Source organism: Bos javanicus, chromosome 21 (assembly GCF_032452875.1).
Source record: "Bos javanicus breed banteng chromosome 21, ARS-OSU_banteng_1.0, whole genome shotgun sequence".
NCBI classification, from domain to species: domain Eukaryota; kingdom Metazoa; phylum Chordata; class Mammalia; order Artiodactyla; family Bovidae; genus Bos; species Bos javanicus.
The window spans coordinates 54840904-54860204 of record NC_083888.1 but is presented as its reverse complement, the minus strand read 5'-3'; the positions used below and the strand labels follow the sequence as shown (position 1 = coordinate 54860204).

Below are 19301 nucleotides of genomic sequence, written 5' to 3'. Positions count from 1 at the left end.
CCCGCCCCTTCGCGCCCGGGCGCCGATTCCTATTGGCCAGGAAGAAACACATGTGGCCGCGGGCCACGCTGGAACTCCTGCGGACGAGAAGGGGAGGTTCGCAGGTCGAGCGCGCTGCGTGGGGCGGGGCTTTCCGAGCAAGTCGATAGGTCGGGTGGAGAGAAAGTAGGCCAGGTCATGTGACCAGGGTCGGGGGATGGAGGGGTGCGGCTGGCGATGTGGCACTCCCGCGGGCTCGGGCACGTGACCTGGCAGAGTGACCTCATACGGGGACGGTTTGGGAGACAAACTCACCCAGAGGGAACGCCTGGGGAACAGAGTGGGGAGGCTTCGCGGCGGCTGAGATGGCCTGACTGGTGCTGTTAACCAAGACTGGAACAAAACGCCGGTATTACTTGGGATCCTTCCCAACTAACCACCTATTTGAACACTTGAGTGCACAAAATCATGTACCAGAACAACTTAACAAACTCCCTTCCAACATTATTGTTCGCCCATCCCAAACACCAATACAGAAATTCGCCGCCACATCCAGTATGTACAAAAATCATGGCCCTGCTCATTTGCCCACAGAAGCTCTAAATATGCAGCTTGGAAGTATTTGAGGACCCCAAAGTCACAGACTGTGGCCTTGTATCAGGGACCCAGAGACTGGGAAATGCACATACTATGTTCATTTCTCCTTAGGCATTTCCCCCACTATACTGTATCTACCAGCAACACCTGTTTTAATTGGCAGTTGAATAGGGCGGGAAGCTTAGATTTCCCCCTCTCATTCCCAGATTCACTAATATGTCTGCAAAACTCCCCACCAGTAGAGAGGAATTCACTGGATAAAGGAGAAGTGTGTTAGTTGCTCAGTCGTTTCTCGCTCTGAACCCCATGTTTTTCCATACCCAGGTATCACCTGAACTACTACTATTTATTACTTGAAACTTTTGTATTTGGAGGGCAGAAGTTGTGCTGCCCTGCAGGGCTTGTGGGGATTTCAGTTCCCTGACCAGGGATTGAACCTGGGCTGAAAGCACCAAATCCTACCACAAGACCACCAGGGAACTCCCTGTATCAGTTTCAAATGCAGGATATAATGCAAAATTCATATTTCTTTATTAAATTAAAAAAAAAAACGGCATCTGGTGATTCATCACTTCTGATGTTAAAAGACACAGTGAATTTTGTTTTCCTCTCTCTCCCTTAGATTACTGGCTCATGGAGAGTCAGCTGCTATGTCAGGAGGAGAGGCCCATTGGGTGAAGAACTATCGTCACTGGCCAACAGTCAGAGGGTAGAGAAGTACTTCCACTTTAATTCAGGATGGAAGTTGGAGTTGAGAGTTAGGGACTAAATTAGAGAAAATGGAGATCCAAGGCTGTGAAGCAGAGAAGGAGGTGAGGTGGGATTTAAGGATCCCACATATACAGTGAGTAGATGAGGAAACTGGACTTCAAGGATAGGGACAGCATCGCAGACCTAGAGCTGCAGACTGACCATAGTTCACAAAAAGAATTTGGACGCTCTGGTTTCCTAGCCCCAGCTTCCCATGGTCCCCTTGCATTTAGAGAGACTACAGAGCCAGCCCCATGGAGAAAGCCTGGCTAGCCAAGGATGAGTGAAATAGTGCAGGATGAGGAAGCAATTTCTCTCTTGGCACATGCTACCTCTTTATCAGCTCCAGCAGAGAGAGAGTAAAACAACCCTGTGACCAGTCTCCTCTTATTTAACTCACCCAACACTATCCCCTTGTTCAAGGGTCTATTTCCAATCCTAACAAAACCTAGGCTGATTGCCACAACTCCTTCCAATCTAACTTTTCCTGGAATTGCCAAAGAAGTCACTCATTCTTTGAACAAATATTCATTGTGTTAAGTACCAAGGATGTATCATCTATTGTATTCAGTTCAGTTCAGTTCAGTCCAGTCGCTCAGTTGCATCAGACTGTTTGCAACCCCATAAATTGCAGCAGGTGAAGCAGAAGATATTAAGAAGAGGTGGCAAGAATACACAGAAGAACTGTACAAAAAAGATCTTCACTACCAAAATAATCACGATTGTGTGATCACTCACCTAGAGCCAGACATCCTGGAATGTGAAGTCAAGTGGGCCTTAGAAAGCATCACTACGAACAAAGCTAGTGGAGGTGATGGAATTCCAGTTGAGCTATTTCAAATCCTGAAAGATGATGCTGTGAACGTGCTGCACTCAATATGCCAGCAAATTTGGAAAGCTCGGCAGTGGCCACAGGACTGGAAAAGGTCAGTTTTGATTCCCAAAGAAAGGCAATGCCAAAGAATGCTCAAACTACCACACAGTTGCACTCATCTCACATGCTAGTAAAGTAATGCTCAAAATTTTCCAAGCCAGGCTTCAGCAATACATGAACCATGAACTTCCTGATGTTCAAGCTGGTTTTAGAAAAGGCAGAGGAACCAGAGATCTATTGTATTAGTCCCTAGGTTTACAGTGATGAACAAAACATATGTATCACCAGACTCATGGAACATATAGTATAGAGAAAAAGAAGAAGCTCTCTCTATATATATAATACACATATAAGTATGCATGCATGCGTGCTAAGTTGCTTCAGTTGTGTTCAATTCTTTGCGACCCTGTGGACCATAACCCATCGGGCTTCTTTGTCCATGGGATTCTTCAGACAAGAATACTGGATCGGGTTGCATGCCAACCCAGGGATCAAACCTGTGTAAACCCATATGTCTTAAGTCTCCTGCATTGGGAGGTGGGTTCTTTACCACTAATGCCACCTGGGTTAGTTAGATAGGTAATAGATAGTAGAGACAAGTAATAGGCAAGCCAACTGATGCCTGGTGAGCATGGTATGAAACTAGGTCAGGAAGTAGGCAGGGTAGTTATATGATCTGAGTCACTATTGCTAATACCCCTCACTACTAGCTAACATTAAGTGAGTGCTTCTTAAGTATATTAAGTATACTTTTCTTATTTGGACCTTACAATGACCTTTTGAGGTGTCATTATCCCCTTTCTACTGATTTAGAAATTTTGGCACAGTCAGGTTAAATAAATTTCCCAAGGAAGCACAGATAGTAAAAGGTGAGGCTGAAAATTTAACCCAGCCACTGATATTCATCAGGATGTAATTTTTTTTTTTTTAAGAGATCACTCTGTGGGAGGAACGTGAATTAGAACAGATAAATGGAAATGGGAAGACCAGTCAGGAGGCTCTCACAGACATGCAGGATGCTAGGCCTAATTCGGTAACAGATCATTGAAATGAAGTTCAGACCAATTAGGCAGAAAGGGGAATTTATTGGTTTATATAACCAAACTAGGGCATGGGCTGCAATGTGAATGATTGTCAGTCAGTCAGTCAGTTCAGTCACTCAGTCGTGTCCGACTCTTTGCGACTCCATGAATCGCGGCACGTCAGGCCTCCCTGTCCATCACCAATTCCCAGAGTTTACTCAAACTCATGTCCATCGAGTCGGTGATGCCATCCAGCCATCTCATCCTCTGTCGTCCCCTTCTCCTCCTGCCCCCAATCCCTCCCAGCATCAGTCTTTTCCAATGAGTCAACTCTTCGCATGAGGTGGCCAAACAAAGTATTGGAGTTTCAGCTTTAGCATCAGTCCTTCCAATGAACACCCAGGACTGATCTCCTTTAGAATGGACTGGTTGGATCTCCTTGCAGTCCAAGGGACTCTCAAGAGTCTTCTCCAACACCACAGTTCAAAAGCATCAATTCTTTGGCACTCAGCTTTCTTCACAGTCCAACTCTCACATCCATACATGACCACAGGAAAAACCATAGCCTTGACTAGACGAACCTTTGCTGGCAAAGCAATGTCTCTGCTTTTGAGTATACTATCTAGGTTGGTCATAACTTTCCTTCCAAGGAATAAGTGTCTTTTGATTTCATGGCTGCAGTCACCATCTGCAGTGATTTTGGAGCACCAAAACATAAAGTCTGACACTGTTTCGACTGTTTCCCCATCTATTTCCCATGACGTGATGGGACCAGATGCCATGATCCTCGTTTTCTGAATGTTGAGCTTTAAGCCAACTTTTTCACTCTCCTCTTTCACTTTCATCAAGAGGCTTTTGAGTTCCTCTTCACTTTCTGTCATAAGGGTGGTGTCATCTGCATATCTGAGGTTATTGCTATTTCTCCCGGCAATCTTGATTCCAGCTTGTGCTTCTTCCAGCCCAGCGTTTCTCATGATGTACTCTGCATATAAGTTAAATAAGCAGGGTGACAATATACAGCCTTGACGAACTCCTTTTCCTATTTGGAACCAGTCTGTTGTTCCATGTCCAGTTCTAACTGTTGCTTCCTGACCTGCATACAGATTTCTCAAGAGGCAGGTCAGGTGGTCTGGTATTCCCATCTCTTTCAGAATTTTCCACAGTTTATTGTGATCCACACAGTCAAAGGCTTTGGCATAGTCAAGAAAGCAGAAATAGATGTTTTTCTGGAACTCTCTTGCTTTTTCCATGATCCAGCAGATGTTGGCAATTTGATCTCTGGTTCTTCTGCCTTTTCTAAAACCAGCTTGAACATCAGGAAGTTCACGGTTCACATATTGCTGAAACCTGGCTTGGAGAATTTTGAGCATTACTTTACTAGCATGTGAGATGAGTGCAATTGTGCGGTAGTTTGAGCATTCTTTGGCATTGCCTTTCTTTGGGATTGGAATGAAAATGGACCTTTTCCAGTCCTGTGGCCACTGGTGAGTTTTCCAAATTTGCTGGCATATTGAGTGCAGCACTTTCACAGCATCATCTTTCAGGATTTGAAATAGCTCAACTGGAATTCCATGAATGATTGTAGGGGAAACTAAAACCAATAACAGGGGGATGCCTCCCCATCTCTTATTTTTGTTCTGTTTTCTCAGATCCAGATCCCTTGACATGATAGCAAATGGCTACAAATGGTCCCTACCCTCAAATTTCACACCATGTCCAAGAGAGAAGTTCTGAGTCTCTTCCTTTAAATTCAGTGTTTAAAACCCCAGGTCAGAGCTCTGATGGTTTAGGTGCCCACCTTTGTGGTGGGAAGGTGGTTGTGAAGCAGAATATAATGAGAGCAGCTCCCAGCAGAACCATTTGTTTCTGCTAACTATTTGGTTAGTATGGGGAAGGAACAGGTTTATCAAAGAAAGAGAGTTTGCTCCCCAGAAAAGGAGGATGCTAGACAGATAAAAGATGTCCATTCCCTCAGGGCACAGGAGATAGTCACTTGGGCTGAAATGGTGGCAGCAGAAATGGCAAGAGTGTACAGCTTCAAAATATATTTTTGGAGAAATTGCCCTGGTGGTCCAAGAGGCTAAGACTCTGAACTCACAACCTAGATCCTACATGCCACAACTAAGAGTTTGCATGACGTACCTGAAGATCCCACGTGCCACAATGAAGATGAAGATCCTGTGTGCCGCAACTAAGACCCGATGGAGCCAAATGAATAAATAAAAGGAAATATTAATATATATATATACTTGGAGATTCAGTTATAGAGAAAGATACTATTGATTCCTGGGTTCATTCATATTCTTCATGGAATTCTCCAAGCAAGAATACTGGAGTGGGTAGCCATTTCCCTTCTCCAGATCTTCCCGACTCAGGGATCAAACACAGGTCTCCTGCATTGCAGGCAGATTCTTTACCATCTGAGCTAGCAAGGTAGCTCAACACTTTAGTGGAGGAGACTTAACAATTTACAAGTAGCCAAACCAAATATGAAATTATAGCTTACTTTAAGTGTTAAAAGAGAAACAAAAGTGTAAGGACAAAGAATAACGGGAAAAACTCACTTCCGTGTTGACGGTTTTTTTGTTTATTTTTTTGGCTGTGCGACACAGCTTATGAGATCTTAGTTTCCCAACAAGGGATCAAACCTGGGGCCTCTGCAGTTAGAGCATGGAATCCTAACCACTGAACCACCAAAGAATTCCCTGTGGTCACTTTTAAACTGAGGCCTGGAGCCAGTTGTAGGGAAAGTAGAAGAGGGTTCCAGCCATGCAGCTGAATCCCTAACATTTCTAACATATCACCTTTAACAAGGAAGAGCAATAGTTTTAGGAACTTCTTACCTTCCTCCCTAAGTTCCAAGGGTGGAACTGAATCACTAAGTCAATCAAAGTAAATTCATCACTCTTAGCTTTGATTAGCTCAGGAATCCCTCCCTAAACTGTGCATGGTATTCATCTGGTGACAGTTATTGGTTCAGGAGTTAGCATGTTACCTAAATAGGTCTGATCAGAGTGAAACCTAGCAGAGCCCTCTGGGGCTCCCAAAGATGGAAGCCTTTCTGTTCCCCATTTCTTGTAGGCAAGACTCCAGCCTCCGTGTTTGGAACACTTGAGAATTGAGGGAGGAAAAGCCAAGAAACCAGCTGAGGCAAGATTAAAGGGACCGGAGAAGCTCATAAAATTGAGGGACTTCCCTGGTGACTCAGTTGTAAAAGAATCCACATGCTGATTCAGGAGACACAGGTTCAATCCCTGATCCAGGAAGATCCCACGTGCCTCGGAGCAACTAGTTCACCACAACTATTGAGCCTGTGCTCCAGAGCCTGGGAGTTGCAACTATTGAATCCACCTGCTGAAACTAGCCCCTAGAGCCCTGCCTCACTAGAGAAAAGCCCACCCAGTAATGAAGACCCAGCACAGTCAACAATAAATAGATTTTTTAAAAAAAGATTAGGAGATCTACCACCTGAGAGGATATTAAAGGAGTGCAAGCCCTGCTCTCACCCTAATCTTGTCAGACCCCACCTTTGACCCACTGTTTTAACAACCCTCATCAACTTCTCCGGGGTGGAGACACAGTTTTTCAAGAGAGAAGCCCAGTGCATCAATAAGGCTATCCTTTTCTGCTTCATCCAAAACTCTATGTCCTGTTAAAGGGACTTACATAGTCAAGAAATACAAGAGAAGAAAAAAAGATCTACAAAATCGACCCCAAAACTCTGTCTCCAAGATTTGTTGTTGTTGTTGTTACTGTTTTTTAAGTTGCTTAGTCATGTGTGACTCTTTTGCAACCCCTTGTAGCCTGCCAGGCTCCTCTTCCCGTAGGATTTCCCAGGCAAGATTACTGGAGTGGGTTGCCATTTCTTTCTCTAAAGGATCTTCCTGACCTAGCATCTCCTGCATTGCAGAGGAATTTTTTTACCACTGAACCATGAGGGAAACCCTGTCTCAAGTATTTGATTTGCCACCAGTGTACAGAGAAGCCTAGCTTTTGGTAACAAGACCAAAGGGAGGGACTTTTTTTCCACCGTGGAGCTCTTTCTCATTAACTTGAATAAGGATTCATTCACATAGCCCTTAACTGCTTTTGGCTTCTTTGACTTTGAAGCACAATCCTTAAGTTGAAGCAAAGTGAGTGGCAGAAGGAAATTGGGTCCTTGATGATGCTCTTGGGCCACTGAATAAATCAACTGTAACATTTGTTCTCTCTCTGAGCTTCCTGCTATGAAAACCACCATATTTGTTTTTTGAGTAAAGTGTCTTGAATCAGATTTCTGTTACTTCCTCCAAATACTTTTAAAGCAATATACAAACAATAGAAATAGCATATGCCAAGGCCCTGAGATGAGGAAAAGCTTGAATAAATATATTAACTGGAAGGATCACATAATGAAATGATCCAGTAAATTTATTGTAAAGTGCAATCAGTCCTCTCCATGCATACTAAACTTCTAGTTAGATTTTAGTGCCTTGTAGAGATGAGTAGATAGCCAAGGATCAGCAAGCACTGAAGAAAACACTCAACATAAAAATAGGTCAAAGCAAAACAGAAACAAAAAGTAAGCTCTCAGAGGATTAGAAACAATTCCAGGAACAAAAAAAAAAGTTGCGGGGGAGAGGGCATGGAGAGGGGACTATAATTAGTATACTTAGAAATGAAGAGGATATTGAACAAAAACAGGGGAGCTAGGAAAAAAATAAAACATTCAGAGAATAAACAGCTCTTGGAAATTAAAAATATGATAGAAGAGTTGGAAGATAAAAGTTGAAGAAATAGTCCAGACAATTAGGCCAAAAAACAGTTTGGTAAAGCTTAAGGATCCCTTCTAAAAAAAGGTTTAAAATACACCAGTGGGGGACTTCCATGGTGGTCCAGTGGTTAAGAATCCACCTGCCAATGGTGGGGACCTGGGCTCAATACCTGCTCCGAGAAGATTCCACATGTGTGGAGCAACTAAAGCTGTGCCCCACAAGTACTGAGCACCCTAGAGCCTGTGCTCTACAGCAAGAAAAGCCATCCCAGCAGAGGCCCATGCGCCACAACTCAAGAGAAGCCCCCACTCTTCGCAGTTAGAGAAAGCCCAAGGGCAGCAATGAAGATGCAGCACAGCCACAAATAAATAAAATATTTTTTAAAGGTATCTGTACATCCATATTCATAGCAGCATTATTCACAATAGCCAAACAATAAGAAGCAACCCAGACGTCTATTGACAGATTAATGGTCATAGAAAATGTGGGATAGACATACAATGGAATCGTATTCAGCCTTAAAAAGGAAGGAAATTCTGACAGATGCTACACCATGGATGAACCTTGAAGACAGTACGCGAAGGGAGATAAGCCAGTCACAAAAAGACAAGTACTATATGACTGCAGAACGAGGTATCTAGAGTAGTCACATTCAGTGAAACAGGAAGGAGAGGGGACTTTCTGTTGGTGGGAACTGGGAGGAGGGGGAAATGAAGAGTTCTTGTTTAACAAGTACAGAGTTTCAGTTTTACAAGGTGAAAAGTGTTCTGAAGATTGGTTGCACAGCAATGGCAAGCTCTGTACAACTAACACTGTGTGTGCGCTCAGTTGCTAAGTCATGTCCGACTCTTTTCGAACCCGTGGACTGTACCTTGCCAGGCTCCTCTGTCCATAGGATATTCCAGTCAAAAATACTGGAGTGGGTTGCCATTTCCTCCTCTAGGGGATCTTCCTGACCCAGGGATCAAACCTGTGTCTCCAGGGTCTCCTGTATTAACATGTAGTTTCTTTACCATTGAGCCACTTAGGAAGCCCTACTAACACTACTGTACTATTAAAACTACTGAGCTGTACATTTAAAAATGGTGACGATGGTAAATTTTGCTATGTGTATTTTGCCACAATTAAAATAAAAAATTAAGACTACATGGGATCATAAATGGTATAATTGATTATATTCATATATAGTTATCAAAATATTAAAATGCTTCTGGTATATAGTAACTGCATTTTTATCAAAGCATAATATAAAAGATCGAGGCAATAAGAATTGTAATGGTAATAACAATTGTAATTATAAAGTGGTGAAACTCCAGTACTTGGGCCACCTCACGCGAAGAGTTGACTCATTGGAAAAGACTCTGATGCTGGGAGGGATTGGCGGCAGGAGGAGAAGGGGACAACAGAGGATGAGATGGCTGGATGGCATCACTGACTTGATGGACGTGAGTCTGAGTGAACTCCAGGAGTTGGTGATGGACAGGGAGGCCTGGTGTGCTGCGATTCATGGGGTCACAAAGAGTCGGACACGACTGAGCGACTGAACTGAACTGATGAGTGCAAATTGGGTTTAGATATCGCTCCAACAAATGTGATATGAAATGAAAATACTTCTCATTTCTCTTTGTGAGAACATCATTACTGCCAGTACAAGTGGTTTGCGCCTACATTTATAACTGAAAGAAATGTTACATTTTATTAGGGTTAGTGAAAATAAAGGGTATAATTTTCCCCTTTCCAAGCTCACAGAATTCCTGAGTTCTATGGTCTGCAGACACAGTTTTAGAACCTCTGCCCCGTGACCCTGGATAAGCTTCTCTATACTTCCGTTTTCTCTTCAGTCCTTAGTATTGGGCACATTCCTAACTCACTCACCCTTCTAGGCAATAACTTCACACCATTTTTATCCGTCAACTCCTGTTGCTCCTCCGTCATCCTCATACTCTTCCTCAGTTGCTTCCTGCTTCACTGGGAAGACGGAAGCAATCAGAAGAGCACTCCCCTAGACTTTCTCCACACCTGCCAGTCTTTGTTGTTTATAACTTTATTTATTATTTCTATATTTGCCTGCACTGGGTCTTTGTTGCTTTGCACGGGCTTTCTCTAATTGCAGTGAGCGGGGGCTACTCTTCGTGGCGGTGCTTGGGCCTCTCATTGCAGTGGCTTCTCTTGTTGCAAGAGCACAGGCTCTAGGAACTTGAGCTTCAGTAGTTGTAGCACACAGGCTCAGTAGTTGCCCCATGGGACATGAAATTTTCCCAGACCAGGGATTGAACCCATGTCCCCTGCATTGGCAGGCAGATTTTTATCCACTGTGCCACCAGGGAACTCCAGACCTCTACCAATCTTTTTCACCTGCACCTACCTTCTCTGTCCATGTGGCCTTCTCCTGTAGATGAGCCATCAATACTCCTTTAGAAAGCCAGTCCTGAATAGATCCCACTGCCTCTATTCTACTCAAGAACCCCAACTTCAGCAACCCTCTTCTCTTTCCTCCATCATCAAAGTTTGGGGGATATTCCCCAAATAATTCCCACCGGCATACAAATATGAACTTTCTCCCACCGTAAACCTTTCTCTTGATCCTATTTCCCCTAACAATTGACTCCCTATTTCTTTGCTCTATATTTAGCAAAGCTTAAGTTCCTTACATCCTCTGTAGATGCCTTATCTACCATTTTCTTTAAACCTTCTCCAATCAGCTTTCACCTTATCATTTCACCAGAACTGCTCTTATGAAGGTTACCAGTGAATCCACATTGCTAAACCCAGTGATCAATTCTTTTTTCCTTCTGTAATAGTTGAAATGTAATTCACATATCATACAACTAACCCGTTTGAAGTGTACGTACAATTTTATGGTTTTTAGTATAATCCACAGATGTGTGCAACCACCACTGCTGTCAGTTTTAAAATATTTTCATCACAATGGTCAGTTCTTAATCTTCATTTTACTTGGCCTGTCTGTGGCATTCTAAAAAAATTTATATCTTATTTATTTGGCCACATCAGGTCTTAGTTGTAGCACTTGGGATCTTTAGTTGTGGCATGTAGGATCTAGTTCCCTGGCCAGGGCACCTTGCACTGGGAGTTTGGAGTCTTAGCCACTGGACCGCTGTGTCGCTGTGGCATTTGACACAGTTCTCTTTTCTTTGAAACGTGGTTTTCACTTGGCTTTCAGAACATCGCACTCTCTTTTCCCTCCTTTCTCCCTGCCTTTCGATCGCCTTTACTTTTCTTCCCCCTGACTTATTTCTAGAGATTGGAGTGCCCTAGGGTGTTGTCCTTTAGTCTCGTCTCTCTCTTCTTGGATGAGTCATCCTGTCCTATGGTTTTAAATATCAGGTCGGTGGAAACGTAATTGTGGTTTTCAATTGTGAATTTTAAATCATTATACTGAGGCTCCAAACACATCTTTATTAATCAAAATAGGAACCATTACAGTCAACACATTTTTGCCAATGAGAAATAAGTTGGTTTATTCCTGTAGCATAAAGATACGTGCTTCAGGATTTGAGGAACTTTAGGAAAGCATTTTCTGCCTCCTTGCTGGTTGTGGAAACATTTTCCCTGCAAAAAAGTTGTGGTAGTTGGTTGGCAAGAGGTCAGTTGAATATGGCGGATGAGGCAAAACTTTGTACCCCAATTTGTTCAACTTTTGAAGCATGTGACACGTGTGGTCAGGCATTGTTGTGGAGGAGAATTGGGCCCTTTCTGTTGACCAATGCCAACTGTAGGTGTTGCAGTTTTTGGTGCATCTCATTGACTTGCTGAACATACTTTACAGATGTAACAGTTTCGCTGGGATTCAGAAAGCTCTAGTGGATCAGACTGGTGGCAGACCACTAAACAATGACCATGACCTTTTTTTGGTGCAGGTGGGGCTTTGGAAAGTGCTTTGGAGCTTCTTCTGGGTCCAACCACTGAGTTGGTCATTGCCAGTTGTTGTTTGTCGTATACAATCCACTTTTTGTTGCACATCACAATCTGATCAAGAAATGGTTCGTTGTTGATGACAGAATAAGACGACACTTCAAAATGATGATTTTTTAATTTTCTGTCAGCTCATGAGGCACACACTTATCGAGCTTTTTCACCTCTCCAGTTTGTTTCAAATGCCAAATGACTGTAGAATGGTCGACGTTGAGTTCTTGAGTGACTTCTCATGTAGTTGTAAGAGGATCAGCTTCAGTGAGTCTCTCAATTGGTGGTTCCAATATCAAATGGTGAAGTTCAACAATGCAAAACTGCAATTACTTTTGCACCAACCTAATACCATTTATCTGTTTAATGCTACCAAGTTTACATCTCTAGCCCAGTCATCCCTCACCATCTCCAAACTTATCTATACAACTTCATGCTCCACACCCCCATGTGGATTCTAACAGACAACTCAACATATTCAGAACTAACCCTATTCCACCAGCAGTGTTTCCTACCTCAGTTGATGACAATTTCATCCTTCTAGTTGTTCTGGCCAAAAATCCCAGTTATTAGTGATGCCATTTCTCTATCACATATCACATTCAATCCATCAGGGAATCCTGTCAGCTCTACCCTCAATATGTTCGGAACCCTATCCCTTCTCCCACGTCTGGTCCTGGTGCAAGTTGCCACCATCTCTAGCTTGCTGCTAGGTCACTTCAGTCGTGTCCGACTCTGTGCGACCCCATAGACAGCAGCCCACCAGGCTCCCATCCCTGGGATTCTCCAGGCAAGAACACTGGAGTGGGTTGCCATTTCCTTCTCCAATCTCTAGCTTGGCTTACTGCAATAGTCTCCTAACAGGTCATACTGCTTTTATCCTTGTCCCCTACAGTCTATTCTTAACAGCAGCCACAGTGAGCCTTTAAAAATAGAAGTGACTTCATGTGATTCCTCTGCTCAAAACCCTACTTTGACTCCTCATTTCACTCCAAGTAAAAGCCAAAGTCCTTACAGTGGCCCACAAGGACCCACCCCTGCTTCTTACTTTCCTGACTTCATCTCTCACTACTCTCTTCCTCAGTTACCTTGTTCCTGTTACACTGGCCTCGGCTATTCCTCACACTATCCACATATACTCCTGACTTACAGAGTTTGCACTGGCTAGTTAGTTCCTGGGAGAAGGCAATGGCACCCCACTCCAGTACTGTTGCCCAGAAAATCCCATGGATGGAGGAGCCTGGTGGGCTGCAGTCCATGAGGTCGCTAAGAGTCAGACACAACTGAGCAACTTCACTTTCACTTTCCACTTTCATGCATTGGAGAATGAAATGGCAACCCACTCCAGTGTTCTTGCCTGGAGAACCCCATGGACGGAGAAGCCTGGTAGGCTGCAGTCCATGGGGTCGCTAAGAGTCAGACACGACTGAAGCAACTTAGCAGCAGCAGCACTTAGTTCCTGTGCCTAGAAAACAGTTCCTCCAACTGTGTATCTTGGCCAGTCCCCTCACTTCCCTTAAGACATTGCTCCCACTAAAAAAAAAAGTGCCTGTGTGTGGGGCGAATTCCTTGGTGATCCAGTGGTTAGGACTCAGTGGTTTCACTGCTGAGGACCTGGGTTCAAAACCTGCTTGCAGAACTAAGATTCTGCAAGCCACGCAGCATGGCCATTAAAAAAAAAAAAAAAAGACATTGCTCAAATTTCCTTTTCTCCAGAAGGCCTTCTTGGATCATCTTACTTAATATACAGTCAGCCCTCTCCACCTTCATCTTCCTCCTCCATTTCCAAACCTTCTACCTTCTACCTTGCTTTCTCTCTCTCTTTTTTTTTTCAACTATAGCTCTTATTACCTTTTAACATATACTATATTTTTTGTTTTGTTTTTACTTAAAAAAATTTTTTAAATTTTTCTTTATCTTTTTTTCTAATATTCACCTTATTTCTTATTTCTTTGATGCATATCTAGTGTCTCCTTCAGAGAAGGCAATGACACCCCACTCCAGTACTTTTGCCTAGAAAATCCCATGGACGGAGGAGCCTGGTAGGCTGCAGTCCATGGGGTCGCTAGAGTCGGACACGACTGAGCAACTTTACTTTCACTTTTCACTTTCCTGCATTGGAGAAGGAAATGGCAACCCACTCCAGTGTTCTTGCCTGGAGAATCCCAGAGACGGGGAAGCCTGGTGGGCTGCCGTCTATGGGGTCGAACAGAGTCGGACATGACTGAAGTGACTTAGCAGCAGTAGCAGCATCAGTGTCTCCTTCCCCTCTAGGATATAAGCTGTCCCCAAACAAGAATCTGTTCATTGATGTATCCCAAGGATCTAGTACAGTGTCAGGGACAGAGTAAGTGCTCAGTAAATATTTGTTGAATGAATAAATGAAAAATGTGGATAATGATACTCACTCTAAAAAGTTACTGTAGAGATTAAGTAACATACAGAGATCCTGACACACTGTTAGATACCCACCTTCCTTATCTCTTCCTCAAATGTCTTCCCTAGTTGCCTCTTACAGCATTGCTTCTTCCCGCCTCTTTGGACATTTTAACCAACTTAAAGTTTAAATCCAGGAAAATCCAACAGAAGGCCACAGATATCATCTGAGAATCAAAAGGACCCTGGGAGACCAGCTCTACCCACTGCCACAACTGTTTATCAAATTAGGAAATTGTTACCCAGAGAAGCAGACAGCCTGAGGAGAGGGCTAGGTCGATGTTTTGTTGTTGAAGTTAGATTTAAAAATCAACGTTAGGGAGTTCCCTGGTAGTCACGACTCTGAGCTTTCACTTTAAAAAAAGAAAGAAACCAAGCAACTTTATCGAGGTATATTTACTGACATTAAAATAGATACATTTTAAGTGTACAGTTTGATGAGTTTTCACAAATGTAAGGGCATTAAGGTCATCAGGGATTTAGCAGAGGTATACTGGCCAGGAAAGAGAACACCACCAGGGCTTTTGGGAAACAGGACCAAGTGGAGACGTCAAGGGCCGACAGGAGATTATTGGTCCTGGGGCTTCACTGCAGCAGGATCTGAACCTCTGGGATGTCTGGCAACTTCGCGGCACCTCTTGGTCTTCACGAGGGTGTGAGCCAGCTCTCTTTCACACCAGTCTCCACCAATCTCTCGTGTACAGGCCACGAGGGGAGACCTGGGACTGAGTTCTTTTGCCTGTCCTGCAACAGGCAAGGAACCTGGAGGAACCCCCTGCCATCAACCACTGCTCGCATCTCTGTCGATCGATGGGGGGCGCTCCAGCTTGAGAAGTCAAGCTTCTCTCCTGCCGCCACACCCACTGGGCTCGATTTCCTCTTCATTCTTAGTTAGAAGCCGGTTTCGGGTCAGCAGCGGTACTGTTGGCTGGGAAAAGCCAAAGGGCTACGCCAGGTGCTGGCCTCGGGAATCGCCCCTCGGGTCTGCCCTCCTCTGGTTCCTTGGGGCTCTTGGCGTGATGAGCCGGCCCTGCCCAGCAACCAGTCGCTGTCTCCCGCCCTTCTGCACCTAAAACCCTCTAGGGGGTTGCAGGTTCAGCTTCACTTAGAGACCGCAGCTCCTGAGTTCAAGTTAGTTAGAAAAACACAGGCAGGAATGGGGACTCGGGTGAGGTGTCTGAAGCTGGCCGCAGACTTTCTCTCCGGAACTGGGAGAGCCTCTTCGGAAAGCCCAAAGAGCTGCCCGCTCATCCATGAAAAAACTGCTGGGGTTGGTGCTGCTAACATCTGGGGGAGAGCGAGGTGCCACCCCCGGCTACTGGGAAATCCCTGGGGTGGCGCCGGCTGTGGGTGGGGCCGGGGTGGGGTCCCGGCGGAGGGCGGGGCCTACCTGGGCGCCAGGGTGTGCCAGCCTAGTCCTGCACAGCCGAGGTGGTAGTGGCACGGGTCTGTGGCTCGCGCTCTACCTGCCCCTGAACCTCGCAGCCATGGAGGGACCCCAGGAGCTTCTGAGTGGGAAGCTCCGGCTCTGCTTCACCCCGGCTGCCCGGACCAGCTTCCTACTGCTCAAGCTCAACGACGCAGCGCTGCGAGCGCTGCAAGAGTGTCATCGGCAACAGGTACGGCTAGCACGGGCCCCATCCTCTCTATCCCCTGCCTCTCCGGAGGTCGGGTCTCAGCCGGCGACCTTGGCGAAGGGACCTGGGGGTGGAGAGCAGCATCCTCGGCTCTGGCCTTCCCAACTCTCCAAGTGAAACCCGCTAGGCAAGTCCCCCCACCCTGGGCTCCCGACGCCGGATCCTGGGGACGCCTTTTCTGCTGCTCTTGGCTCAAGTCTGTGCTCTGCCCGCAGGTTCGGCCAGTGATTGCTTTCCAAGGCAACCGAGGGGTAAGCGCGGGTCTGGGGTGTGTGGAGGTGAAGTGCAGGGAGAACAGACATGGGCTTCACGAAGGGATCGTCAGGGCGGGAGGCTGAGAGCAGTCACGGTCTGATGAAGTTTCGAGAACTGAACCCAAAATGGGGGAAATCGGGGCTGCTGGAGTTGGTCCCAAGAGGCTGCAGTTGAGGAGACTGCGGCGACTTAACCTCCTGAGGAACTCAGGCCCAGCTGCACCTCGTGTGCTAACGAGCCCCATGGGACCCATCTTCAGTCTTCCGCTGGCTCAGGGAGGAACAGCATTGGTTGGGGAGGAGGAACTGACTTTCATGGGGTTTACTGTCTCCTTTCACCCACAGTACCTGAGGCTCCCAGGTCCCCACTGGTCCTGCCTCTTTTCCTTCATAGTGTCTCAGTGTGGCCAGGAGGGCCCTGGTGGTCCAGGCTTGGACCTTGTGTGCCAGTGCCCAGGCAGGTAAGGAAAATGGGTAGCAGGTAAGAATTTGTGGTAGGTCAGGGAAGGGGATGTCCACAGTTGCTTAAAAGCTCTCCACCCTCCTGTTTTATGTGTGGTTTTTTTTTTTAACCACGTTTTCCCAGGTCTGGGCCTAACCGCCTCCACTGCCTGGGTCCACTCAGGGAGCGCCTCACGATTTGGGCAGCTATGGATTCTATCCCAGCTCCATCTTCACTTCAGAGACACAACCGGACTGAAGATGCCAGGGACCGTGAGAGCTGGCAGAATGTGGGAGACTATCCTGAAGCAGACACAATTTCACAGTCACAGATGGGACTAGAAGAGGTGAGGCCAGAAAGTGCAAGGAGTTAGGATAAGGTGGGGCAAAGCCTGAAGCCTAGGGAGCCATGTGCCCCTGCCACTTTCCCTGCCAGGTGCCAGACCCACTGGCAAGCAGCCAAGGACAGTCACTCCCAGGATCCTCGAGGGAACACATGGCACAGTGGGAAGTGAGGTACTTGGGGCAGGGTGGGACTAACCCAGGACGCTCTGGTATTCTTCTCTAATCGCCACTCTAAATGCTGTGATAAGAGATGGAGCCCTACTTTCTACCCTGGGCTTGATCTCTCCTATTCCCTCTCCTAGGAACCAGACCCTTCTTCCAAACAGAGATCCTGATCAGGCACTGCCTCCCTCTGCTAGCCAGAAACATGTGGACAAGGTAAGTTGTAATAGCAAGGGTTTTTCTAAGAGTTGTGTCCAATGAGGCTAACATTTTAGAACTGAGAGCTTACCATTTTCATACTCCCAGAGATCATTATATGGAAGTAATTTTTGAGAGAAGGGCAGAATAGGAGGCTTCTGGATTACTGTTTATGTTCTGGATATGTTCCCAACAGAAACGTCCAGCGCCTGCAGCTATGGTAGAATTAAAACAAAAGAGGCTCAGAACTCTAGCTCCAAGTCCCCTACAAGGACTGCCCAGTCAGGACTTACAAGAGGAAGACTGGGAGCAAGAAGATAAAGATGAAGACATGGGTCCCAGGCTGGAGCACAGTCCCTCAGTTCAAGCAGGTGAGTTAAAGAGAGGGTGAAACTGCCATAATGGGGAGGGGGGGAAAAAAAAAGTGTTATCACCTTCATGTCTTGTTTCCTTTCTAGATTCTGAATCCCTAAGCCCTGAAGAAGTACCAGATTACCTCCTGTGAGTCCCTTGCCATTTCTAATTTTTTCAAGCCTTGTGCATTCCTGGGAGCTGGAAGCTTTGGGGGTCAATGATACTGATGGTGACAACACTCTGCTCCTGGCAGGCAATACAGGGCCATCCACAGTGCAGAACAGCAACATGCCTATGAGCAGGACTTTGAGACAGATTATGCCGAATACCGCATCCTGCATGCTCGCGTTGCGGCTGCAAGCCAGAGGTTTATAGAGCTGGCAGCTGAGATGAACAATGTTCAGCGTGGAACTCCAGAACACAAGGTAAGGGCTGGATGAACCCAGGCTGGCTTTCAAGTTCTACTGGCCATAAACTCCCTGCTAATTGCCCATAAGTGTGTTTGTTCAATGACCAAAGAGACAAGCAAGTCTGTTTTGAGAGAAAAATTAGTCTGCCTAATTTATGAGAAGTTACTTTAGTCGCTAAGAGAGCTGGAGATTTTTTTCTCAAGGTTAAACTTGGTGCTAACATTTTCTGTTTCAGGCGCTGGAAGAAAAGATAGTCCAGGAATATAAAAAGTTCAGGAAGGTAAGACCGGGCCTGGGAATGGCAGCAAGAAGGCAGAAGTGACTTTTTTTTGACATGGGCGCTTTTTCTCTGCAGCGGTACCCAGGTTACAGGGAAGAGAAGCGCCGCTGTGAGTACTTGCATCAGAAACTGTCCCACATCAAAGGTCTCATCTTGGAGTTTGAGGAAAAGAACAGGGGCAGCTGAAGCTGACACATGGCTCTTTACCCTTGTATGATATGAAAGAAAAAAGCAGCTATTAACTAAGAGGACAGTTGTCTGCTGTTCATATTGCTGAGTCCATAATGGCAAGTAGGAGAGCTGCTCTAGGTTCTTGAGGTTTGGTTTTCATTATTACCATATTTAAATTGTTAGGGCATGGGCACAGAGCCAAGACTCCACAGCTGTGCCCAGGAGTTATCCAGTAATGAAAACTAGGCAAAGTAGCAGACGCTTGGCTTCTCCACCTTTAGTTCAGCCAAGTCATTTTCAAATCCTGAGAAATGACACCGTTTCCAAGACAAGATACCTTGAGAACATTAGAATTTACCTGGTAGCCTCCCTGAAAAAACCTTTGGTAACAAAGCTAAAGGAACTTGTAATACAACAGGACATAATGGGAAAGGGCTTGGGCGTTACCCATGTATTAGAAGTGAATTCTTTTACAAACATGGCTAAAAAAATTAAAACTGATTGCTTCTGTGTCAAGTTTTGTTTTCCTTAAATCCTCCAAGGTAGCGGTTCTCACCCTTGCTTGTGTATATGAACCACTTCTGGGGCTCTCTAAAAAATTAGATCCTTAGATCCCAGCCCAGGTCTTTTTTAAAAAATATGTATTTTATTATTTTATTTGGCTGTGCCGAGTCTTGGTTGTGGCATGTGAATTCTCAGTTGCAGCATGTGGG

At 45.4% G+C, this 19301-nt stretch overlaps 1 protein-coding gene across 1 annotated transcript; it reads left to right on the top strand.

Moving 5' to 3' along the window:
* The first annotated feature begins 14142 nt into the window (after nt 1–14142).
* ELL3 (elongation factor for RNA polymerase II 3) lies at nt 14143–19104 on the top strand. Its single transcript, XM_061395086.1, has 11 exons — nt 14143–15955; nt 16189–16224; nt 16573–16688; nt 16814–17015; nt 17105–17184; nt 17316–17391; nt 17570–17744; nt 17832–17874; nt 17981–18152; nt 18373–18417; nt 18493–19104. The coding sequence occupies exons 1-11, from the start codon at nt 15590–15592 to the stop codon at nt 18601–18603; spliced, it is 1422 nt and encodes a 473-aa protein (XP_061251070.1). The 5' UTR covers nt 14143–15589; the 3' UTR covers nt 18604–19104.
* The last annotated feature ends 197 nt before the right edge of the window (nt 19105–19301 follow it).

Coding starts and splice junctions, on each gene's coding strand:
- ELL3 (XM_061395086.1), top strand. CDS start 15,590: ATGAAAAAACTGCTGGGGTTGGTGCTGCTAACATCTGGGGGAGAGCGA. Junction 16,225..16,572: donor CTTTCCAAGGCAACCGAGGG/GTAAGCGCGGGT, acceptor TTTCACCCACAG/TACCTGAGGCTCCCAGGTCC. Junction 17,875..17,980: donor GAAGTACCAGATTACCTCCT/GTGAGTCCCTTG, acceptor TGCTCCTGGCAG/GCAATACAGGGCCATCCACA.